The sequence below is a fragment of the Polypterus senegalus genome, chromosome 1 (genome assembly GCF_016835505.1).
Source record: "Polypterus senegalus isolate Bchr_013 chromosome 1, ASM1683550v1, whole genome shotgun sequence".
Taxonomy (NCBI): Eukaryota; Metazoa; Chordata; class Cladistia; order Polypteriformes; family Polypteridae; genus Polypterus; species Polypterus senegalus.
Genome location: NC_053154.1, coordinates 296,482,475 through 296,505,580, shown reverse-complemented (window position 1 = coordinate 296,505,580; position 23,106 = coordinate 296,482,475). Strand labels below are relative to the sequence as shown.

Below are 23,106 nucleotides of genomic sequence, written 5' to 3'. Positions count from 1 at the left end.
ATTGAGCTTGCTCACTTACAATGACAATAACACCATAAAATACATTCTCTGTGAACTTGTTTAGTGTAAGATCAGCCTGTGTGACACATTTGTAATAAGGTAAGAACTGAGATGGTCATTGGTAATCACTAATTTTATAACACATGGCTGAATTACCATAGCCAGGGGAAAGACCTATGATCTCACATGTATTTTTTTTTAACTGAAAAGATCTGTATTTTTCTAATAAATCTGCCGTGTCCATGATGATTTTTGTAGAAAAACACTATTTTTTTGTGTCATGGGTTTAATATGTAGTATAAAACCATACATTTCTCCTGCAATTGCAAGAAAACATATAGGCAGTATATAATTAATTTTATGGATTTATAGTTAACTACTGGCTCTATTTAACAAGTGAACTTGAAGGATATAAAGTAGGTTTTACTATACAGATAATGATAGCTTTTAAACAACAGCAACATTTAATTCATAATTATTTCTGTACACAGGATGTACAATAGCAAAAGTTTCTTTAAAAAAGTCAAAGAAATGGTTACAAGAAAAGAACAATAAAAGTTAGACAAGAATCATAATAAATAAATAAATAAAAAAATAAATCAATATGGGCTTACAGAACATCGACATGTAATCAGCAGAAAGGTAGTCTATTTATATACAACTAGCTGTGTAAGCCTATGCTGTAAAAAGCCTGGGGTCCTAGAAGCTATTGAAATCGTCACAAAAATATTGAAATGTAGAGATGTCAGGTAATTGAAAGGAACTACTCTGGGTATCTCTCCTAGGTTTCGTTGTGCTGATGTGCTCACATCGGTTGTGTATTAGCTGAGGAAGGAAAAGTTAAAGGGATACCGTTTTGCCAATGTGCTAATCTCGCATGTATAAAAGTTTCTCTCTTTTCTCAGCGGTTTTACTTTGGCAACACAGTCGCTTTCTTTTTCCGACTCGTTAACTTGGGGCCACCTTGCCGGTTGTCTGAGCTTCATGCTGTAGTAGCCTTGCACTTCTAAGCTGAACAAACAGACATACACACTTTCATGCATAGACGTTTAGTTTTCGGTTTCCTTGTAGGTGGAGCCCTTAGCCCGACTTCCACGCGTAGATATTTATATATAAGATATTGTACTATAAGTCTGTATAAAGATGAGTCCGATGAGAAGGTCAGATGGCCAGGAGGACAAAAAAAAAAACTGTAGATAAGACGGAGGAAAAAACACAATGTCGGGGTTTCAAGGCTAAAAGACTTATGAGCCCCCACTGGGTATTCTGCCTAACGGAAATGTTAAGTCATTCCTTGTTGTTTGTAGACTTTAAATTTTACAGAAGAATAAAAAAAAGTAAACCACAATTAATATATAATCGTATTGCTCTCTTTTTTAACCTTAATTCACTAACAGTTAACTTGGTACTGATATTCATTTTTTTTCATAGCTTATAAAGAAGTTTATAGTTCAACTCCTTTTTACCTTGTAGAAAGTAATATGTTGTCATATACAGTAGTGCGACTGTTCACATATTCGTTTAATAGAGTAAAAGGGCAATAAAAGACCAACTGTATTCACTTTATACCAAGCGAGTTAAAAGCATGAATCTGTTACATGGTAGTTGGATTTGTATTGCTGCAAGCTTAAAAGAGTGGCAAACAACCCACATCACTATTATTTATTTATTTTTGCCTTATTTTTTTTCTTTTCACTCTTTACTTCCTTCCTTTTATATGTGAGACACACATGGAAAATCTATCAACAGTTTAACATATCATCTCTTCAGTGACCCTTTTTAGCAAACTCCCATGCTTACAGTTTTGTGTTGCCACTGAGGCCCATAACAAAAGAGTATTTATGGTCCATTTTATTTTTTTTCTCCATAATTTGAAAATGATTTCTTCATAACCAAGTGTAAGTAAGCTCCTTCATGCATAGCCAGTTTAGTAAGCTACACAATGTTCATCACTTTAATAAAATTGCAACAAAACCCCACCTTAAATTTAACCTATATCCTCTTTTTTTTGGTTCTTCCTTAAGTAATCTGTCAACACCCCTTGTATAAAGCATACGTCATTTCCTTCACTCTCTCTTTCTCTAACACAAACACACTCTGTTTTTTTCCTAGTTAACTTTTTTGCATTCCCAGGAGATTAGCCATTGTATGTAAGTTGGAAAGCAGATGTTTTACAAAGTCATGTGTTGATAATTAAATGAAGAGGATTAACTCTTTGTGTCCTTATGTTTTTAATCTGTGGCAACGAGAAAAGTTGCTTTAAAGAGAATCATTAGACCTGGACTTTTCTCCGGCTGTGTGAAGTACAAAATTCCACTACTGTATTAGGAAGAAAAAGGCAGGCATTATTTAAAACTAACATTCACCAAGGTCAATATCCATTATATTTATCTTTCATAACCAATAAAATGATTTAGTATGTTTTCTAGTTACTGTACTTATTAGCATAGTAAATAGCATCCTTGTTGAACAAAAGAGAAAGGAAATGCAGTGTTAGTTATTGTTAAAAATTTGAAAACATTCAGTTACTGCAAAAATAAATTAAAACACTGGAATACATTATAATCTTATAGTTTTTATTATTATTATATTACTGTGATTATTTTGAGACATGTAAGAATTCCATTTTACATGTCAATAAAGTTGAACTTGAACATTATGACATACCATGGATTGTAAGCCATATGAGAGTATTGTAGCTATTCCACATTCTCATCTATCCTGCTTAAATTATAAAAACACCTTTTAACCAGTACAGATTTTCTTATGCTTCACAATCACATTTAGCTTTATGGCTGTAATAATTAAAGGAAGATCACTCCACTGATTTCTCTCCAGTCCCAGATTCATGCAAAGAACAAGGTATATATCATAAAGGCATGTGTTTTAATATTTAAAAATACACACTAAAGGTTTACAGAGTGATGTATGTAGGAATACAAAACAAAAAAACTCATACAAAAGATCTACTGTATTTCTGGAGATGACTTTACTGAATTACCCTGTCTGCTTAGAGGCTCGATCTTGCTCAGTTGTCTATCTCCAGCTGTTTATGTTCTTCCGAAACCCTGGCTTCTCTTCTTTCATAAGTAACCTGTTGTCCTCACTTTCCTCTGACTTTAGACTTGTGTTCATTACAACCTTATTTAGCGTTATTTTTATATGTTTTACTGGTGAATGTATCAGAGGAGTTCAGTCCAAAACATTACTGTAAATATCACATTACATTATGGAAATCACAGTGAGTACAACATTTCCAGAAAAGAGTTATGATCATAATAACACTTACAGAACCATTTTCTTTGCTACAAGGTTCAAAGACAGTAAATGCACATGATTTTGAATTTCTAATGAGCAAAATGGTGTTTTTATTAAATAATAATAAAAGGAAGCCCCCACCACCACTATTTCATTTTATTTCAACCAATCAAGCTGTCACCCATTTTTCCTTTCAGTGTCAGTCTTTTGCATATTTTACTGAGTTACATGACATGCTGCCTTCGGAGGTGCCCACTGCCTCCCTCTCTATATCCAGGTGTCTCGCAGTTGCCACTCTGCATCCCAGCCGAGATACTTCAATATTTTGGGTATTGGTGAAGTGGGCTATTGCCTATAGATTGAGAATCTCTGTTGTAGAAGACAGACAACAATTGTATTGTATTTACAAAGTTCATTTCCTTAAAATAGGAAGCCAAAGGAAAATAAATGTGTTATGTTTGAACAGAGGAAAATATAAACGTTATGTGCTATATACAACAGAGGTGAGCTACTAATGTAGATGTACTGTACAAATAATCCATCACAGCTCTGCCAAAATTAATAAATTCACAAAGAAAATGACATAGTTCAGAATTGATAAGGAACTAGTTCCAACAGAACTCTGACTTTATAAACTGTACACAATCCATTCTTTGCTCAATCCAAACTGGTACAAAGGATTAGTTTTACCTTGTGGAAACAAAATACATTGAAGTTTGTTAAACATTTTACACTAAATATCCTAAATTAACCTAATGACTGAATCAGAATTATTTGCAAAAGTGCAATGCACTATAGTAATCCTTAAGCAATAAGGCAAGCTGTAAAATCTCAAATAATTAATGTTATAAATAATTTAACATTCTCAAATTGTTTAAAACAATTTAAATTTGCAGAAGGTTAGAGCCTTTGCTGGCTGCATTGTAGAAAACAAGCCGAACAACAAATTACAGTAATTATTTTCATATAGTTTTGGTAATATGATAGAGAAAATTGCAGAAAATAGAAGGCTATGAGAATTAATATCATAAAAAATAGTTTATATATACAGTATATATGTACAAAGTATATATGTGTGTGTGTGTGTGTGTATATGTATTATAGAGAGAGGGTTCTAAATAAAACTGGTACAAAAATACGTTCTGTTTATGCTATGCAACAATTACTTTCACATATGTTTAATGTAGAATTTCATTTACCTGTACAGTAGGTATATCAGACAAATAGCATACCAGTTTTCATTAAATTACTGTTTATGCATGGTATAACTTATATAACATTTTATTACTCATCGCTAATAGAAATCTATGTAGAATATTTGCTTGCTTCAAATCTAAACTAAAACTTCCATCTCATTTGATTTTCTAGTCTTGTGCATTACAAAAGATTTCTGTTAAGTATCCAACAAATAATAGTCTAAATGTGCCCAAAACACAGTGTTTGAAATGTGCTTTACTTTTCTTTTTTTTTTTAACTGTGGCTTTGGTGGTTCTCCAAGGGGGGGAAAAAGCACAATGATGCTTGAAAGTTTCCTACATTCTTTATATATCTTTTTTACAGAAACTCCAGGCTACATTTCACAAAGTAATTTTTTCCAAAGTGCATCATGGCAGCTTGAAGTTCCCTGAGTCTGGCCAGCTGCCTCTTGTATATGCTGGCCTGGCACCCTGGAGGCACATCAGCCACAGAATACCAGACACTTGGTAACGGCTGCAACCTAAGCTACCTGGTCACTCTAGATTGCATTTAGTTTAGTGACTATTATACTTTGGCTATTACCTCAAACTAAAAATGTTCGCTTTCCTATGGCTAAGCAAGTTCAATAGTCTGCCATTAGCTTGCTTAAATACAGATAATGTGTTGTTTCTTTTGCTGAGATCCAGTGATTCTTACCATTTTGTTCCCAACTTATATCAGATTTAAATATTTTCATTGCATATAATGTACATAGTCAGAAATATACATTATTTGTATCCTGCATCAGTAAAATGTTCAGATGTTTATTTTAACGCCTCTTCCCTTGAAGCTTCCTTTAGTGCCCTTTTTGGTCTGTTCTTTTAATATACAGTACTTTATATTACTAACCTATTGGATTTCTTTCTTTTTTTGTTTGCAGATACTTAGGCAAAGAAGGATGGGCTCCTGCATCATACTTAAAAAAGATCAAAGATGATTTTTCACCTCGTAAGAAGACATTGACAGGTCCTGTTGAGATCATTGGAAACATCATGGAAATTAGTAATCTCCTGAACAAAAAGCAGATGAGTGAAAAGGATGTTCAAACAGACAATGATCCAGATGAAACCCCAATTTCCAAAAAAGAAATCAGTCTTCCTATTCCATGTGAAGATACATTTGGCAGTAGCACTGTGCTGCAGGAGAAACAAACAAACAAGGCGACTCAAGGTTCGCCAGCTGTTGCACGTATCGCCCCTCAGAGAGCTGAACACAGTAAGTACATAACAGTTAAAGTACCTTGCAAAACTTTTCAGTGTTTGTCCCGTTTTGTCGAATTACAATCTGGAATTAAAGTGGATTACCTTTTGGATTTTATGTAATTGACTTAACAGCATAGTCCAAATTGTTGTGGAATGAAAGTAAAATACCTTGTGTATATATGTAAAAAAACAAAACAAGTAAAGACTGAAAAGTTGTGAGTGCTTATGTATTCATTCCCTTTGCTATGAAACCCCTAAGTAAGATCTGGTCCAACCAACTAACTTCAAAAGTCACATAATTAGTTGATTAGGGTTCATCTGTGTGCAATCACAGTGTCACATGATATCTGTACAAATAGACCTTTTCTGAAAGACCCCTCACTCTGCAACATCACTAAGCAAGTGACATGAAGACCAAGGAGCACTCCAAACAGGTCAGAGACATGGGAGTTATCCGTCCATTGAACAGAATGAAATATGAAAACACATTTGGAGTTTGTCCAACAGCATGTGGCAGACTCCCTGAATACATGAAAGAAAGTTCTCTGGACAGATGAGTCTAAAATTGAACTTTTTGACCATCATGAGAAATGACATGTGTGGAGCAAACCCAACACTTCCCATGATGGTGGCATCTTTGTGCTGTGGGGATGCTTTTAATCACAGAGACAGGAAAACTAGTCATGATTGATGGAAAAATAGATGGCACTAAATATAAGGTAATTCTGGAGGAAAACCTGTTTCAGTCTGGACAGAGATTTGACACTGAGACAAAGGTTCACCAGGCAGCAGAACAATTACCCTAAACATACTGTTAATGCTGCACTGGAGTGGTTTAAAGGGAAACATTTAAATGTCTTTGAATGACCTAGTCAAAGCCCAGACAACAGTCCAACTGAGATTCTGTGGAGTGACTGGAAGATTGCAACTGCTGTGGCTCACCAGGCTGGCACTGCCAGCTGAACCCGACACAGACACACGTGGGATGCAAGTTCAATCCACATTCGGTTTATTTTTTCTTTTCCCCTTGTGGGAAACTCCTTCACCGTTCCCCACAAGTATGACACCACCCAAGCACAGCACAACCGATTAATCCCTTCTTTTACTCTTTTCCTCTTTTTTCTTTCTCCTCCTTCACTCCTAAGGTCAAGCTTCATCGCTCCTCCACCCGACTGTGGTTCCCCAAGTAGTGGCTGCTGGCTTCTTTTATAACGCACCCGGAAGTGCTCCAGGTCCTTGATTACTCATTTCTGGCAACACTTCCGGGTGTGGTGGAAGAACTGCCCATAAGGGCTCAGCATCCCCTGGCATTGCCTGTGGATCCCAACAGGGCTGCACCACACTTTAACTCCCATGAAGCCCTGCGGGAGTCCGAGGCACCGCTGCAACCCAGGGGGGTTGCCATCTAGTGCCCATGGGGAGGTAAAGCTCTGGCCATGCTTGCTTCCCCGGTCCTCCCAATGTGGAGGCGTCCCAGCTGGGCAAGAGCCTCAGCTGCACACTACACTGTATATACCAATTCTGCCCATCAATCTTAATGGAGGTGAGCTGTTTTGCCTTAAAAAATGGGTGAACATCCCAGTGGCTGTATGTGCTAAGCTAATAGAGACATCCCCCAAGAAGAAGCTGAAATTGCAGTAATAGGTGGCTCTACAAAGTTGAGGGGTGAATACCTAAGCATGCTCATGATTTTTTTTTTTTTACTTAATTGTTGTTTGTGTCGCAATAAAAATATTTTGAACCTTCAGAATAGTAGGCTTGTTTTGTAATCAGATGGTGCCACCCTTTAAAAATCCCTATTAATTCCAAGATGTAATGTGGCAAAACAGGGCAATCAATGTGTGGGATGAATGGTTTTGCAAGGCATTGTATTTCTGTCAGGTGCTGATCAGTTTGCTTCTAATAATTACAACAAGTATAACTGAAACAGACTTTAAAAGTTTCTGGAAATTAACAAAGGCGTTTTCTCTAATTTTCTTACACTTAACTCCATTCAGAATATAATTTGTAATAAATGGCCACATTCCCTGTTTTGTTTTATAGTTCAGTTACTATTTTTTTCCAGCTGTGAGCTAATATCACCAACACACCAGGACATGCTTGCAAAGGGTAAAAATAAAGGCCATATACTGTAAAAACAACAAAAACATATTCAGTACTGTGTCTTTTTAACCTCATCACATGAATCGATTTCTCTGTTGCTCAATATGCACTTTGCTGTTAAGTCAGTGAACTGTCAATCTCAAACTTAAAGGTTCAGCTGTCACCAGTGATTCACAGTGTGACCTTGAATTGGTCAGTAAAACTGCCAGTGTGCCAGGTGAAGAGGTATGCAAGCAGTGTTGCCAATGCTTGTGATTCTTAATTCTCTTTATATAAGGGTGTCAGAGAAGGTAAATGGAGAGATATATGAGATAATCTTTAAAAAAGAATCTCCATACCACCTGCACACAGTGAACGACATCATTTTCATCCTCTCAGATTCAGACTCTTGAGTTTTCAATAAAGGGAGCCATTTAAACTGCTTTCCAGTGGTTACTTTTGGTTCATTTTCTGTTGGGGAAAAAAACCTTTAAGGATTCTGCCTTAAGAGTGTTTAACAAATTTCCAAAGGTGCTAGGGTTCTCACCAAGTCACAATCCCAGGACATCTTAGTAGCCCCATAAAGTTATTGTGCGTGCACAAATTGGTAATTATTGGAGTACTGCTTTTGTAGCTTACTAGTGTGCCTATTAATGGCTTCCTTTTTGCCTATTTGGAGACCCTTTACCCTAGGGTACCCCTGGGTGAGTCAACACCCTGACCCCACTTTTGCAGGTCACCTTCAGACCATTTTAAAATAAAGTGTGTATTCCTTGCACCGATTCCTCTTTGAAGCACCTCTCAAGCTCCATCAGGTTGGATGGGAAGCGTCGGTGCACAGCCATTTTAAGATCTCTCCAGAGATGTTCAATCTGATTCAAGTCTGAGCTCTGGCTAGGTCACTCAAGGACATTCACAGAGTTGTCCTGAAGCCACTCCTTTGATATCTTGGCTGTGTGCTTAGGGTCATTGTCCTGCTGAAAGATGAACCGTCGCCCAAGTCCGAGGTCAATAGCGCTCTGGAGCAGGTTTTCATCCAGGATGTCTCTGTACATTGCTGCAGTTATCTTTCCCTTTATCCTGACTAGTCTCCCAGTTCCTGCCGCTAAAAAACATCCCCACAGCATGATGCTGCCATCACTATGCTTCACTGTAGGGATGGTATTGGCCTGGTGATGAGCGGTGCCTGGTTTCCTCCCAACGTGACGCCTGGCATTCACACCAAAGAGTTCAATCTTTGTCTCATCAGACCAGAGAATTTTGTTTCTCCTGGTCCGAGAGTCCTTAGGTGCCTTTTGGCAAACTCCAGGCGGGCTGCCATGTGCCTTTTACTAAGGAGTGGCTTCCGTCTAGCCACTCTACCATACAGGCCTGATTGGTGGATTGCTGCAGAGATGGTTGTCCTTCTGGAAGGTTCTCCTCCCTCCACAGAGGACCTCTGGAGCTCTGACAGAGTGACCATCGGGTTCTTGGTCACTTCCCTGACTAAGGCCCTTCTCCCCCTATCACTCAGTTTAGATGGCCGGCCAGCTCTAGGAAGAGTCCTGGTGGTTTTGAACTTCTTCCACTTACGAATGATGGAGGCCACTGTGCTCACTGGGACCTTCAAAGCAGCAGAATTTTTTCTGTAACCTTCCCCAGATTTGTGCCTCGAGACAATCCTGTCTCGGAGGTCTACAGACAATTCCTTTGACTTCATGCTTGGTTTGTGCTCTGACATGAACTATCAACTGTGGGACCTTCCATAGAGAGGTGTGTGCCTTTCCAAATCATGTCCAATCAACGGAATTTACCACAGATGGACTCCAATTAAGCTGCAGAAACATCTCAAGGATGAGGAACCAGGATGCACCTGAGCTCAATTTTGAGCTTCATGGCAAAGGCTGTGAATACTACATGTACATGTGCTTTCTCAATTTTTTTATTTTTAATAAATTTTCAAAAATCTCAAGTAAAGTTTTTTAACGTTTTCATTATGGGGTGTTGTGTGTAGAATTCTGAGGAAAAAAATGAATTTAATCCATTTTGGAATAAGGCTGTGACATACAGTAACAAAATGAGGAAAAAGTGATGCGCTGTGAATACTTTCTGGATGCACTGTATTATATAACCAAGCCATACACAGAGATTTATTTTTTTCTTAAAGTAAAACAAAACCCTCTTATGTGGAATACCAAAAAACAGCGTAAGAAATAACTGTACACTGAATTTTTTGAGAAAGTCTGTAAGATACATGAATGCAGTACAGCTGGTATTTAAACCTATTTGGGCACAAAGATGTTGGTGTTTCGAAAGGTCTGCTTCAATAGTCATAAATCACTAATGATTTATAAAAACAACAAAACAGGATTTGAACTTTTTATTTATTCATGAGATTCCTCTATTCATTTTGAACTTTTGGGATGGCAACAATTCTGATGATTAACTAAATATTAAGCCATAAAAACCTTGTCTTAGTAAAATGGGCTAAAAGAAAAAAATACAAATAATAAGAGTTAGGTTTATGACTTTTCACATAAAGAAGACAAAAGTTTTAAGATAAGGTTGTTATACACACTAAACTACTCAAGATGCTGGAGAATGGTGATGCGTTCGTTACATGCTGATTAACACTTAAAAGTAAGAATTTCACTGTGCTCATATATGTGACAATAATGACCCTATTTAGCTTCTACAGCAATAATTCCACAGCTTATAATGATCTTATATTTGCATAGTCCAAGCAACATCAGGTACTAGGCAAAAGCTAAATGTGGATGACATACTAATTCATAAGGTACTTTACAGATCGAACGTCCAAGATATATGACAAAAATTGCAGCCTACTGCATTTCTGAAGTGTGTATCTATCTAAAACTAGGCTTTTATTTAGGCAATATTTGAACAATGAATCAGGACATCATAAAACATAACCAAGCAGTAACGTTTAAAATGTTAATTTTAAAAATGTGCAGGAGTATAAAGAATACCTTCATAAAGAACACTACAATTTCTAAACAACCCATTGGCATCGCCAGTGTTACCTGGTTTGACCAATGAGACCTGTGAACTTTTGCCAGTGCCCTTCAAAGTTCAAAATTCTCTGACATTTAATGTAACTGGATAATTTTCTTCTAAATGATGACTGGTCATTTTCTGTCTTCAGTTATATTTAGTGTTTCTGGCATAACTGTCTTGGGGAGGAAAAGATACTGCTGTGTCAGTGACCTTGGGTAAAAACATTGAAAGAAGTGACTGTGAAGATGCATAATATTTCAAATCCAAACATAAATTCTTTAGTTTGAACTAATCTTGGTTTCACAGGAAGCGATAAAGGAGAGTGAAAACTTAGGCTATTTGCAAAGCATTGGTTCAAAAATAAAGTTGTTAAATTTTCAAATGCAGGTAATATGCAGACATGTTTATAACACAACCACCCAAATGCTTCAGATCCGCACACACACCAAGTGGTTTATATATATTCCGTAAGCTACTGTTTGTTGATTGTTAAGTGATTTGTACTGTTTAAATAAAAAAAAAATTGCTGAGTTTTTAAAAATATCATTAGCCTTCTGTCTCCTTTTTTTTGTTAGTCATCTGAATAAGATAAGGGGACGACTGACACACTCCTACCAACACCCACTGTCTATCAGCTGTCCATTTTACATGTGACTTTACCATTTTCTTGTTAACAACTATTCCAGCGTACTATCAAGTTTTTTTCATAAATGTCCCAAGAAAATAAATGCAATTTTTGTATGTGTACATAGTTGTTTGAGTAATATGTATTTAGCATATTTTTTTTTATAAAGCTTAGGAAGAGTACAAGTGATTGTCTCTTTGTAAGAGATTTTCAAATTTTATGTTTTGTATATCACATTTTTTTTTCCTTTTGCATAGGTTCTCCAAACTTAAGACAGAAACCTCCTCCCAGAAGAGAAACTAGTTTGGTCAGTCTCTTATGTTTGATTTGTATGTATTTGTGATGGTATTTTCAAAAAGTATTCAGTACCTTTTTTGTCAAAGTTAAAAGCCTCAAGGAAAATTTTATTTGTGACCCACACAGCCTTTTTCATTGTAGCAGGGATCCATCCATCCATTCATTCATTTGTAACTGTCTTATCCTGATCAGGGATGAGATGGAGCTGGTGCTTGCCCCAGCAGTATTGGATACAAGGCAAGAATGCGTAATTGGTGCATTAGTCTGTCATTGAAAACACTCACTCATACTGGGTCATTTTGACAATTAAAGTAATATGCAAATCTTTGGGAAGTGCTTGAAAACCAATGTATCATTAAAAAAACACACACAAATGCAAGAGGAATGTGTACACACAGAGAACCAACAGGTTCAATTCATCAGTGGCACTGAGCCACAGTACCCTCCTAATGAGAGTCTGTTTAATTCTTCAGTTGTGATGGAGGAGTACTTGTATATTACTACCGGCGTAATGGTTATAGACAGAAGTTTTGAGTGTCTGCTTTAGATTTTCAGTTTAAGAATAGAAATATGATCAACATGCCAACTCAAGGAAATCTATTTTCTTAACTTTAAGCCATTCTATTGAGGCTCTGTCAGTATGCTTTGGATATGCTATGATATCTGTGACACAGGTTGATAATTAAAGTTCTCAAGAACCTTTTTAGAAACTGAAATGAGTTTGACTAGTTCTGCCAGCAGAAATTGACAATAATTATGTGGAGTTTCAAACCCCGTAGTTTCACACCACCTAAAGAGTGTAACAAAAATGGCTTAACCTAAATAAGTTTGTGGTATCGGAATTCTTATGCAAGCAGTATATTTCTTTTTTTAAAATTATTTCCTTATTTGCTATTTTCTGAATTTGATGTTAAAATGGAGTCTGTACCAAGATGTGTATAATCATTTGTGATCAGGACATATTTGAAAAGGTAATTAAAAAAAGGTTATTTAAGCAGATGAAAAGGTTGTCTAACTGAAAAATAGATGCATTATTATTAGATGTATGCATATGACTATGGAGATTGTTCAGTGATTATACAGGACAAAAAAAATGTATTTGAATTTGTTCATTTTGTTTTTAGCTTGAATTTCTAGCTTTGATCATTATGTTAGGGGACTTTCTTGAATTTCTGTTAAAATTGTAAATGCAACGTGTGGGTAACCCTCAGCAACTTTCATTTTCAGGGATTTCAGTTACCAAAGCCACCAGAACCCCCAACAGTTGAAGTTGAGTACTATACCATTGCAGAGTTTCAGTCTTGTATATCTGATGGAATCAGCTTCCGTGGAGGACAAAAGGCTGAAGTATGTGTTTTTCTGATGTTTGAGGAATGAGATTCAATCCACTACTTTATCCATTTTTTTATTTTGCACTTTTTTGTTTGCTTTTATATATTCAGTTCATAGTAAATGGTTGTGTCTGGTACGATGTTATTTAATTTGACTGCTTGCAATGATATCTGCAAAAATTTGACTTTTCCCTAGTTAGATTTTATTTAGTATAAATAGGTGTTAAATGATGTCATTAAAATAAATTGCAGGTAATAACCACTGTTGTTCATTAATTTTTAAGGTTATTGAAAAGAACTCTGGTGGATGGTGGTATGTTCATATTGGGGATAGGGAAGGCTGGGCTCCATGTTCTTACATCGACAAAAGGAAGAAACCTAACCTTAACAGAAGAACAAGCACCTTAACCAGACCTAAAATCCCCCCTCCAGCTCCCCCAATCAAAAAACAAGAGTCAGAGGAGCTTTCTTCTTCTAGCAAGAATTTAAAAGGAGAGACTCCAGAGTCTCCACACAAGTTCAAGTATGAGGAGCCAGAGTATGATGTCCCTGCCATTGGTTTTGATTTAGAATCTGAACTTGATTTTGAACATCAGGATATCCTAAAAGTGTCGCTATGTGAAGCTGTGACATCTGAGATTGCAGCTCTCCAGTCTTCCAAATTATCTCAACCTTTGTCTTCTCTCCAGAGAGCAAAATTTAAAGTTGGGGAATCATCAGAAAATGTAGCTGAGGATGATAAGACTATCTATGAGAATGATGGTTTCAGGACTTGCTGTGATGATACTGCCTCCAGCAAAGAATCCAGTGGTGATTCTGAGCCTCAGAAAGCCAGTACCCAGTCTAGCATTATTAGAGCGTCATCCTCAAGAACATCTGTTGATTTTGTAAAAAGTGCTGTTAAGGCTCAAGTTGATTCTGCCAAAAACCAGTCACTTAGCAAGAGTGACGATACTAAACCACGATCAGCTTCTGATGTAAGCAGTCGAAGTACAGTGAAGGCACAACCAAGGATTGATGTTGAGGAAAGGATAGGGCAGAGCCCATCTACCAAACCAAAGCCTCGAGTCAGGCCCAAACCTCTTATCTCCAAACAAGAAGGCCAAAGTCCAGAAAAAATGGATATTACTAGTCTAAGGAGACATCTGCGGCCAACTGGACAACTTAAACATAATTTAAAAGCATCATTAGGAGAGGATTCCGAAACAGCTTCTGTCATCTCTTCTGAAGACTCTGCTTCTTCCAAAAGTATGTCAGATCTCTCAAGCATAAACTCTAAAGGAAGCAGGGGTGATTCAGAATATGAAATGATATATAGAACCATTGACAACTATGAAAAAGTACAAGAAACTGAAATCAGCTTTCCAGCTGGAGTTGATGTTGAGGTGGTTGACAAACAGGAGAGTGGATGGTGGTACATCAGATATGGTGATGACGAAGGTTGGGCTCCTGCATATTTCTTGGAATACTTGAGTAGCAAGACAACAGACACTGCAGGGTCAGAGTCTGAGGACACTCCAACGAAACAGGGAAGCAGAAGCAAGTCCAATAGTCTGGAAAAAAATGAGAAAAGGGTTCAGGCATTAAATAACATCAATCAAAATATGAAGAGGGCAACACCACCCATTCCTTCAAAACCTCCGGGTGGTTTTTCAAAACCTACTGGAATGGTCAATGGCTCCGTGAAAATGAGAAATGGAGTACGACAGTTAGCTGTAAGACCACAATCCGTCTTTGTTTCTGCACCTTCGAAAGATACTAACCTTTACTCAGGGTCCCTACGCAGAAATGAATCCCTGAATTCTACTGACCACTTAAGGTCTGGTGTGTCAGTAAGACGAAATTCTTCTTTCAATGCTGTGAGAAGCCAGGCAGATGATGCCAAACAAAAAAACCCTGAAAAAAAAGCAATGGGTTGCACAGATGCATTATCAAAAGCATCTCCAAGGAATGGCATTCCTGTGTCCACTGTCAAACCAAAGCTTGTGGACAGGTCTCCTCTCATACAGAGCAATCCCAAAGAGCTTTATGTTTCCATAGCTGATTACCGTGGGGATGAAGAGACGATGGGATTCACAGAAGGAACAAGTTTGGAAGTCCTTGAACGAAACCCAAATGGATGGTGGTACTGCCAGATTTTAGATAGTTTACGCCCCCAGAAAGGTTGGGTACCTTCAAATTATTTAGAGAAAAAAAACTAACTTATTGATTGTGTATTTTTTTTCGTATATGTGTGTGGTTTTCTTTTTTTTAATAACATGCACAGTTTTACAGATACTGAATAGTACAATGTACTTTAGGAAACGTTTTTGAGTGTTCGTTTACCAGTGTAAATGTAAAATATGATGTTTCATGATCATGAATTAAAAATGAGACATGCTGAGGGAGTGGCCACCCTGCTGTCTCAAATGGATCTAAGAAAAACTAAAGCTAAGATTTTTCTTAAAGGAAGAAAGGAAACAATGGGTGATAATTGGAATGAAATTTGCAATCTTGCTGAAATTAGGAACTCATTAAATTGTTTTGGATATCCAAAGAGGTGCCTTTTTTACTTTTCACTTAATTATAGACCAAATAAATAAAAGGCTGACAGATCTTTGTGTGGTACTTGGATGCTTATGCAAAATGATCACAGCTCTTTGAAGATCAAGACGTTTTAATTTTCTTTAAGCGCTACATCCGGAAGGAGCTGTTGGAATGGAGTTGTGGAACTGAAGTGAAAATTCAAAGATCTGCAGGATTTGAATTAATGAAAAGAATGGAAAACCAAAACAGGCGCCATGAAAGCCATAGGATGAATACAAAAAAGGCAGTGATATTTTCATTACCTTTTTTTGATCATAATGGCAGCTTTTAAAAAAGCAATTACAAAAAAACTACTTTATGTGTTTGTTTTTACAGTTTTAAAGTGTTTTTTCTATTTTCATGACTTTCTTAGAGATTTATTTCTGATCTGGTCTTGTGACACTATCAGCCTGGCTTTTACACAGTCAAAACTAACTTTTGTGCTTAAATTAGACTGTTAAGCGTTTTCCTGCAGGGTATTCAGGTTCTTGTTTTATTACCTTAAATCTGTCTTCCAGTTTCAACTTTAATAATATATTTTTTCACTTGAACTCCTTAAAATTTTAAATTATAATTCAAAAAAGGAATAAATTGCACAGTTCCTCCCCAAGAGTTTAGTTTTGCTAGACTTCTGATTTTCAGTGACCTTTCTTAACATTTGAATTTTGTTTACAAAAATATAAATTAAAAACTTTATTTTTATACCAGGTAATCCAGAAAATATACTTTGTATATATTGCTGCTTATTGTCCTTTTCACTTGTGAAGGATTGAGGATTTGTTTTTTCTTTCCTGCTTGTCTGTTTCCAACGGAAACAGGAGATATTACTGGAAAACAGGCTTGGAAATAGCCATCCAAACCCAGGGATCTGAAGTTCTAGTGTCCCAAAATGTGATCAGACCTAATATGCCCATGTAAGGGAGTACTCATTTGACATTTTATGAGACCTAAAACCAAATTAGTATAATGGGTTATATTGTTTCTCAGTGTAGGTTAATGAGAATCACTTTTCTTGAGGCCGAGTATCTTTAAATATGTTTGAAAATTATAGGATTATGTCACTGATAATTGAAAATCCTTTAAGTGTGAAAGGAAGACTCAGTAGAGGAACAGAACTGTGTCATGAACTGGATTTCCACGGGCACCCACTGGAGTCATACCTGGATCAGTGGGAAATGCCACAGCCCCCCAGGGTGCGTCACTCAGAGGTACAGAAAACTGCTTCTTATGTGCAAAGGCTGACGTTCAAGACTGCTGAAATATTTTTCTAAAGAAAAGCATGGAGTTAAGTTCTGGGCTCAATGCCATTTTTGTTTATTTTCTGCTGGACAGTATTAAACAATAGATAGGATAATCTGCTAGATTGCAGTAATATTATATTGGCATAAAGTAGTTTGTAGTGTGATTACACATTGCCAATAATGATGGATGAAGTGGTTCATTATTTGTGAATTAATGCACTTTACACAAAGAAAAACTGGGTGCATTACTTAAAGATGCAGTATAATATTTTGAGAATCCAGGACATTATTTATTTTTTTTTAAGTAAAAATTATTTATAATTATTTAAAATGCGCGTATTCTGATTTACCTGTTTTGCAGCATTCTCTGTCAGTTGCAAAGGTGGTGTCCCGATAGATCATTTATGTCTATTGGACTGCTCTCTAAACACGTTGCTTGTTTTTACGAGTGCATTTTTTTAGCCTCCACTTCTGACAGTCATTTCTTTGCACAGAGAGACCTCTAGTGATAGGCAGCTGTTACTGCAGCTTTAATCACTGCTTTTTTTAAAGATTTAAACAAAAACAAAACAAAACAAAAATACATGTAAATAAATTGAATGGTTTCCAAAAGGCAATGCAAATGATGTGTTATTCACTTTTACATAAATTAGGCAACCTCTTTTTGTGAAATTACTGTTCCAATGCTGTATACTGCAACTTTAACAATAATGGGCACTTCCTATGTCGTTATTGCAATCTATATAATGCCTGATTTTCTTTTCTGTTTATTCTTTAACATTTCAGCAGTTTTTTTTCTGTTTGTTGTTTCACAGCTTTCAGTTGCTGACAGATTACAATATTTACTCAAAGTGAGAATGTGCTGACAAATTACCTTTGTTCCATACATTGAAATGTTATCAAATAAGAGTGTAAAATATCTTTATGTGGAGCATCAACACTTTCATGCAGCTGAGGCCAAGAGATGGTTTGGGTGAGCATGAGAAGGAGGGAATTGGGATCCAATAAAAAATACTGTGGTTTGCAGCACCAGAATAAGAATTAAAAAGTGTGAGGGGGCATTCTGACAGCCCCTCACATTGACTGTTAAACCCAGTAACTCATTTTTACTATGTCATTGCGTACTGCCCTATTTTCAAATCAGTTGCAGTGTTCTGCATTTGGAGACCGTTTGGGAACGTGTTACACAATAATGTTACAAAATTGAGCAAAGAGCTAAGAACAAAATACAAACTAGTTTCAAGACCTTATTAGTAAGACAGAAATATACTGAACAAGAGAGTCTTCAAATACTTTCTAAACACACTGAAGAAGTTAGAATTTTGAATATAAGTGGACAGCTCTTTCTACCACCTAGGGACCTACACTTGAAAACAGTCTGCACTGAGATTTGATACCACACAAAGATGACATCATCAGATCTAAGTGGTTGAGAGGAAGCATAAAATCATAGGGTCTCCATATACAGTACACTGTATATTATCAATGATCAAGTAATATCATTTAACTGTATGTAAATATAAAATAACACGGCTCATATCTTGAATTTTTTTTTTAAAGATTTGAGAAATAATCTCGGAAAACATTTCTGTCCAAATAATTGAACCAGCACACTTTGAAGCTTGCTGTAGTCTGTCAGTTGTTAGATCTCAGCAAATCAAGGAACTGTTGAACTGTGAAAAACAACAAACCTGTGATTTTCCATGTGTACAGTCCTGTGTTGCCACCCAAATTCATTTCTCAATGTGTACAAGGCACATGGACTTGTGAAGATTTTTTAAAGAACTTTTTAGATATAAATCAAACAAAACTCTCCCCACCCACACCATGAACTACCCCTTGAATTTGACGAAGGCATTATATATCAAATGTTTAATCACTCTATTTTAGTACTGCACATATTATTAGTAATTACATTGCTTTTGTAATAAATAGAATTTACACTGCTTGTTTGCCTCTTTATGAAACCAAGGGAATTTGTAATCTCACTGTGCATACTAAACTTTGTCATAAAGCTAGTTATACTATAGTTTTAGTATTTAAAGTGTTTCTGAGTAGAAGTTTCATCATTGTGTCCCCCCTTTTATTACAGTTGTTTATCTTGTATTTTATTTTCTTCTCTGTGTTCTGCTTAATTCACCCACAACATGGTAAATAGCACATGGTTCTCCATATGGTAGCACTTGTTTCTTTTGTGGAAACAGACCATTGTAATTTAGTGGAGCTGAAAAGGTCATGAACTACCTAAAATATATTTTATTTTGTATATATCAAGAAAATATGGGCTGTTTTTGACACTAATTTTGCATGGTCAGCACTTCTCTGTTTTAAAAAATCAAAAACCTCAGTGTTTATATGAAAATCTTTCTACATGTGTTTTCAGCCAAATATGTCCATTATTTATCAAATATATCCTCTGAAGAAAAAAAAGTCAGTTTTAGACCTTAAAAAAAGGAACACACATTTCAAATCAGACTGCTTTATTCTTTATTTATCGAGCAAGTCAAACTACGTCTGGCTTCTCCAAAAAATAGGAAACCTGGTGTAGGTGAAGGTGCCATGGTTTTTAGATTCAGATGGTGGGTTTGTCTTGGGTTGCAGATAGTGCCCTGCTCATCTGAATGTTGATGTGATTGTGATACATTCTTGTAAAGTCATTCCTTGGCTGCAGTTGTCTGTGATGCTCTGACCACTGATGCGTGTTATGACAACTATTGACTTAAATTCTGATTAAGCTCTGAATCATTAAATCCTTCCACGATTCCAGCTAAGGTTGTGTGGTGTTCTGGTACTGGAAAAGAAACAAAAAACCCAGTTTTAAAAATGGTACAGTAGCAGCGGTTCAGTATTTTTAGTACCAGAAGTAAACATTACTTTTTTACTCATCCAACCACCTTTGACAGGCACCCACCCACCCACCTTTTCTTGTTTAAACACATACTGGATGCTACAAGAGGGAAGATAGGGACCTTTTGTAGTTATCCAGTATTTGCTTTCGAATGGTTTCAGTGCTGGTACTGAGATTCAAGAGCTGATATCAATACCAAAGTAAACATTTTTATGCTGATCCAAGGCTAGTTCCCCCAACCAATAAAATGTTTAGATATGTGTATCATTGAAAGTAGAGGTCATGCACTTAAATGCTGAAAACAATAGTTATGAATATTCAAATGGCCTGGAGATTTTTGATTCACTCTTCTTATTAATGTAAATTGAATCTAAGATCTTTATTTTGCCACATTTCAGTATGTCAGTATTTCCCTGTTTCAAGACTCAGCAAAATAAAATTAATGATAATATGAAACTATCAGCTAACAAGACGTTTCTGTTATTTTTGAGTACCTTCAGCCAATAGGGTTGCTATCTAAATGGTTCAATGGCCATCATTTAAAAAAAAAAGTGTTTCATCCAAATACAAATATACAATTCCAAAGAAAGAAAATCATAAATAAAAAAACAACCAGACTTGTTTTTTCTTCTATGCATTTTACTTTTGCACTTCTGCACCAGTTCTGTCCTTGTTGGGGTAAGATACCGTTGTGTGGTGGAGCAGGCTTAGCCTCTTGTGCAGCAACAAATTTGGGTATTAATGTTGCTGAGTGTATTTCCCCCTTCTTTACGGGAAGACGTCCTAGCGTATATCAATCAGGTGCATTCACAATTAGACAAGTGGTAACAGGAGAAGCCTGTGCCATCAGTGGCAGTCTGCTGATAGTTGCTCGAGTTTAGCTTGCACTTGAACTTCTAGTATACCTACTGTATATAAACACAAAGGCTGCAGGTCATCCTGTTAACAGTTTGGCTACTTTCAAGTATACTGTGATGTAAGAAATGCAGGTGAAGGTTAAGCATGTTAGGAAAATGAATGAAATGAAATGACTGTTCACAAATGTGTTATTTCTCAAGTTATTTATTTTTTTTAACATGCATTTAACCTTTAGCCCCCTGTACATGGACAGAGATGCGGCCCTTGTCTGAATCATTGTAACATTCATTAATAGACAGTAGAGTGCTTCTCCTGTAGTTAACATTTATTTAAATGTGGATCAATACTGTTTAACTTGTGCTTTGAGATCCTTTGCTTATGGTGTGTCTCATCAGTACTTATCTGCATATTCTAACTATTCCTTTAATTATTTTAGAGGCCCTGTTATTTACATTATGTGCTTTTTGATGTATTTTCTGTTTCAACTAACTGTTACTTCTGTATTAGTGAAACCGACTTTCATATGCCTTTACAAGCCTCCATTCATGATATCAGACAACCCAGCATGTTGATATTGTTTAGCAGTCAGACAAGACAGTCGGTCCTGGGAAAGCGATGAGGGTCCGAGAGTGTGATCTGAAGGTGTGTGAGTGGCTTGAAGAAGAAGGTGTATTGTATGAATTGTAGTTTTTAAAAGCATGGCTATTTCTCTGCCTTACAGGGATTCACAGTGTTGATGTGGTGCCAGCGAGCCCTGAGAAGAAGGGAACATCAGTCTTGGGGGGGAGTGTCGTGTTACCTTATGTTTAGCTGTGTCTGTGTGTCCTTGTTTTTGTTCTGAATAAGGCAGTTGAGAAACAGCAGTATGTTAGTGTGAGTGAGCGCATGTGTGCGTGTGCAGTCCAGTCCTGTCAGGAGCTCAAGCAGGTCTTATTTTTGTTGAAGGCTAATGAAATAGGAAGAAAGTGAGGAAGGTTTACAATGATGATGGTCAAATTAGAGTAAAAACATAATACTCGGAGGATGAAGCACTATTAGTTTGACAAGCTGTGGTTTTCTTGTAAGGCTCATGAGAGTTATGGAAATGTTCAGTACTGAGGAAAACTGAAATTATTAAACTGCCAAAAGCATTTAGTAAGAGGCACAATTTTTTACTGCATATGAGTGAGTATTATGCTCACATAAAACTGTCAAGTTTATGTTTTAGTGCAAGGCATTTCAAAAATTGTTGCTTTTATATACCACTACCATAGTCAGGGGAAAGTTTTGAAAAGATTTCTTTAATTACAGATGTGTGCAGTAATATTGTAATTTCAATGGCGTCACTGTGCCTTTTATTGCAAAAGTGAACAGATAAGACAAATCCCAACACACCACTCATCTGCCTGATGAAAGATGTATTTCATAGTTCAGATTTGTACTCTTTTGTTTTTTTACAGTTTTTGTTGTTGCTGTCTGCCTTGTAAGTAATGTGAATGACCATGGTGCTAATAGAATTATCTGAACTCATATGAATGTTCATCCTTGCCATAGAGATCACGCAACACATAATTGTGTTTTATTTGTAAGGATGCGTCTGATTTCACCAAAGCAGAAGAAAGAAAGAAAATTATATATTTGCTGATTTCAAATAAAAAGTGAAAGAGGGCAATGAGTAGTACAATAAAAGCTAATTTTTCAAATGGTGGCACCACATCCGAACAATAATGATGAGTGGTGTTAGGCATTTAAGAGATCTGCTCTCTACCTGAAAAAAAAAAATAGTGCTAATTCTCAGATTCAAAGTGAGGTGTGAACAGGGTATCTTCCCCTCTCGTTGCATAGTCCATCTGAAAATGGGAAACTATCTTTTAAAAATTGCTTTGTAAAACTTTGATTAATTTTTGTTTTGTTTTGTTTTGAATAATTTTATGTTCACATTGTATCTGCATTGCTCTAAGAAAACACAATAAACCTATGATCTTTCTAGTGTCTTGTATTCTTGGCCTTTTTTCTTTTCTGTATCTCGGTACTTAGCACTGCAGTCAGGGTCGCCTGTTTCATAATTCTTTCATTTCATGAACTCTGCAGAGCTGAAAATAACAGTTGAAGAATGTAAAGGTTCTTTTCAAAATAGTTAATAAAGATCTAAGCAAACTGTTTATATTTAAATGTATTAATGTTTTTTTGGCAGGTAGCTTTACCTAAGGCAATATACAAGATCAGGATACATTGCAGTTGCCATTCTTTAATATGTGTTTTGTACAGGAGACGCACAGGCACTTTAGGTATCTGGATCAGAGTCGGAGGAGGAACCAGAAACCTTTTCTTTAAGGACCAACACCCCAGGCACTATGCCACACTGTGTGTCAATGCTGTAAGTAACCTGAGTGATAAAAACTACGAAACGACTAAACCACTTATTAATTGGCAGTTACAGTGTAATAACTGAAACTGAACTCCTCTCTGTTCTACCAGTCAGCAAAATTTATATATTTTGTGATTAAGTATGACAGTGTAAGACAAAATAAAAGAGTCACCATATTTGGACAAGGTTTATCCTCAGTTCGATTTTTACTAAAATTGT

General features: G+C 36.3%; 1 protein-coding gene across 5 annotated transcripts in view; it reads left to right on the top strand.

Moving 5' to 3' along the window:
* Positions 1 to 22,511, top strand: part of sh3pxd2aa (SH3 and PX domains 2Aa) — a 363,802-nt gene extending 341,291 nt beyond the window's left edge. For all 5 annotated transcript variants that reach the window (XM_039776615.1, XM_039776608.1, XM_039776599.1 and 2 more), the window contains 4 exons: positions 5,375 to 5,709; positions 11,658 to 11,707; positions 12,925 to 13,044; positions 13,313 to 22,511. In XM_039776615.1, coding sequence (XP_039632549.1) covers positions 5,375 to 5,709; positions 11,658 to 11,707; positions 12,925 to 13,044; positions 13,313 to 15,229 — 2,422 coding nt within the window. In that variant the 3' untranslated portion in view covers positions 15,230 to 22,511. The remainder of the gene's footprint in view (positions 1 to 5,374; positions 5,710 to 11,657; positions 11,708 to 12,924; positions 13,045 to 13,312) is intronic.
* Positions 22,512 to 23,106: the final 595 nt, after the last annotated feature.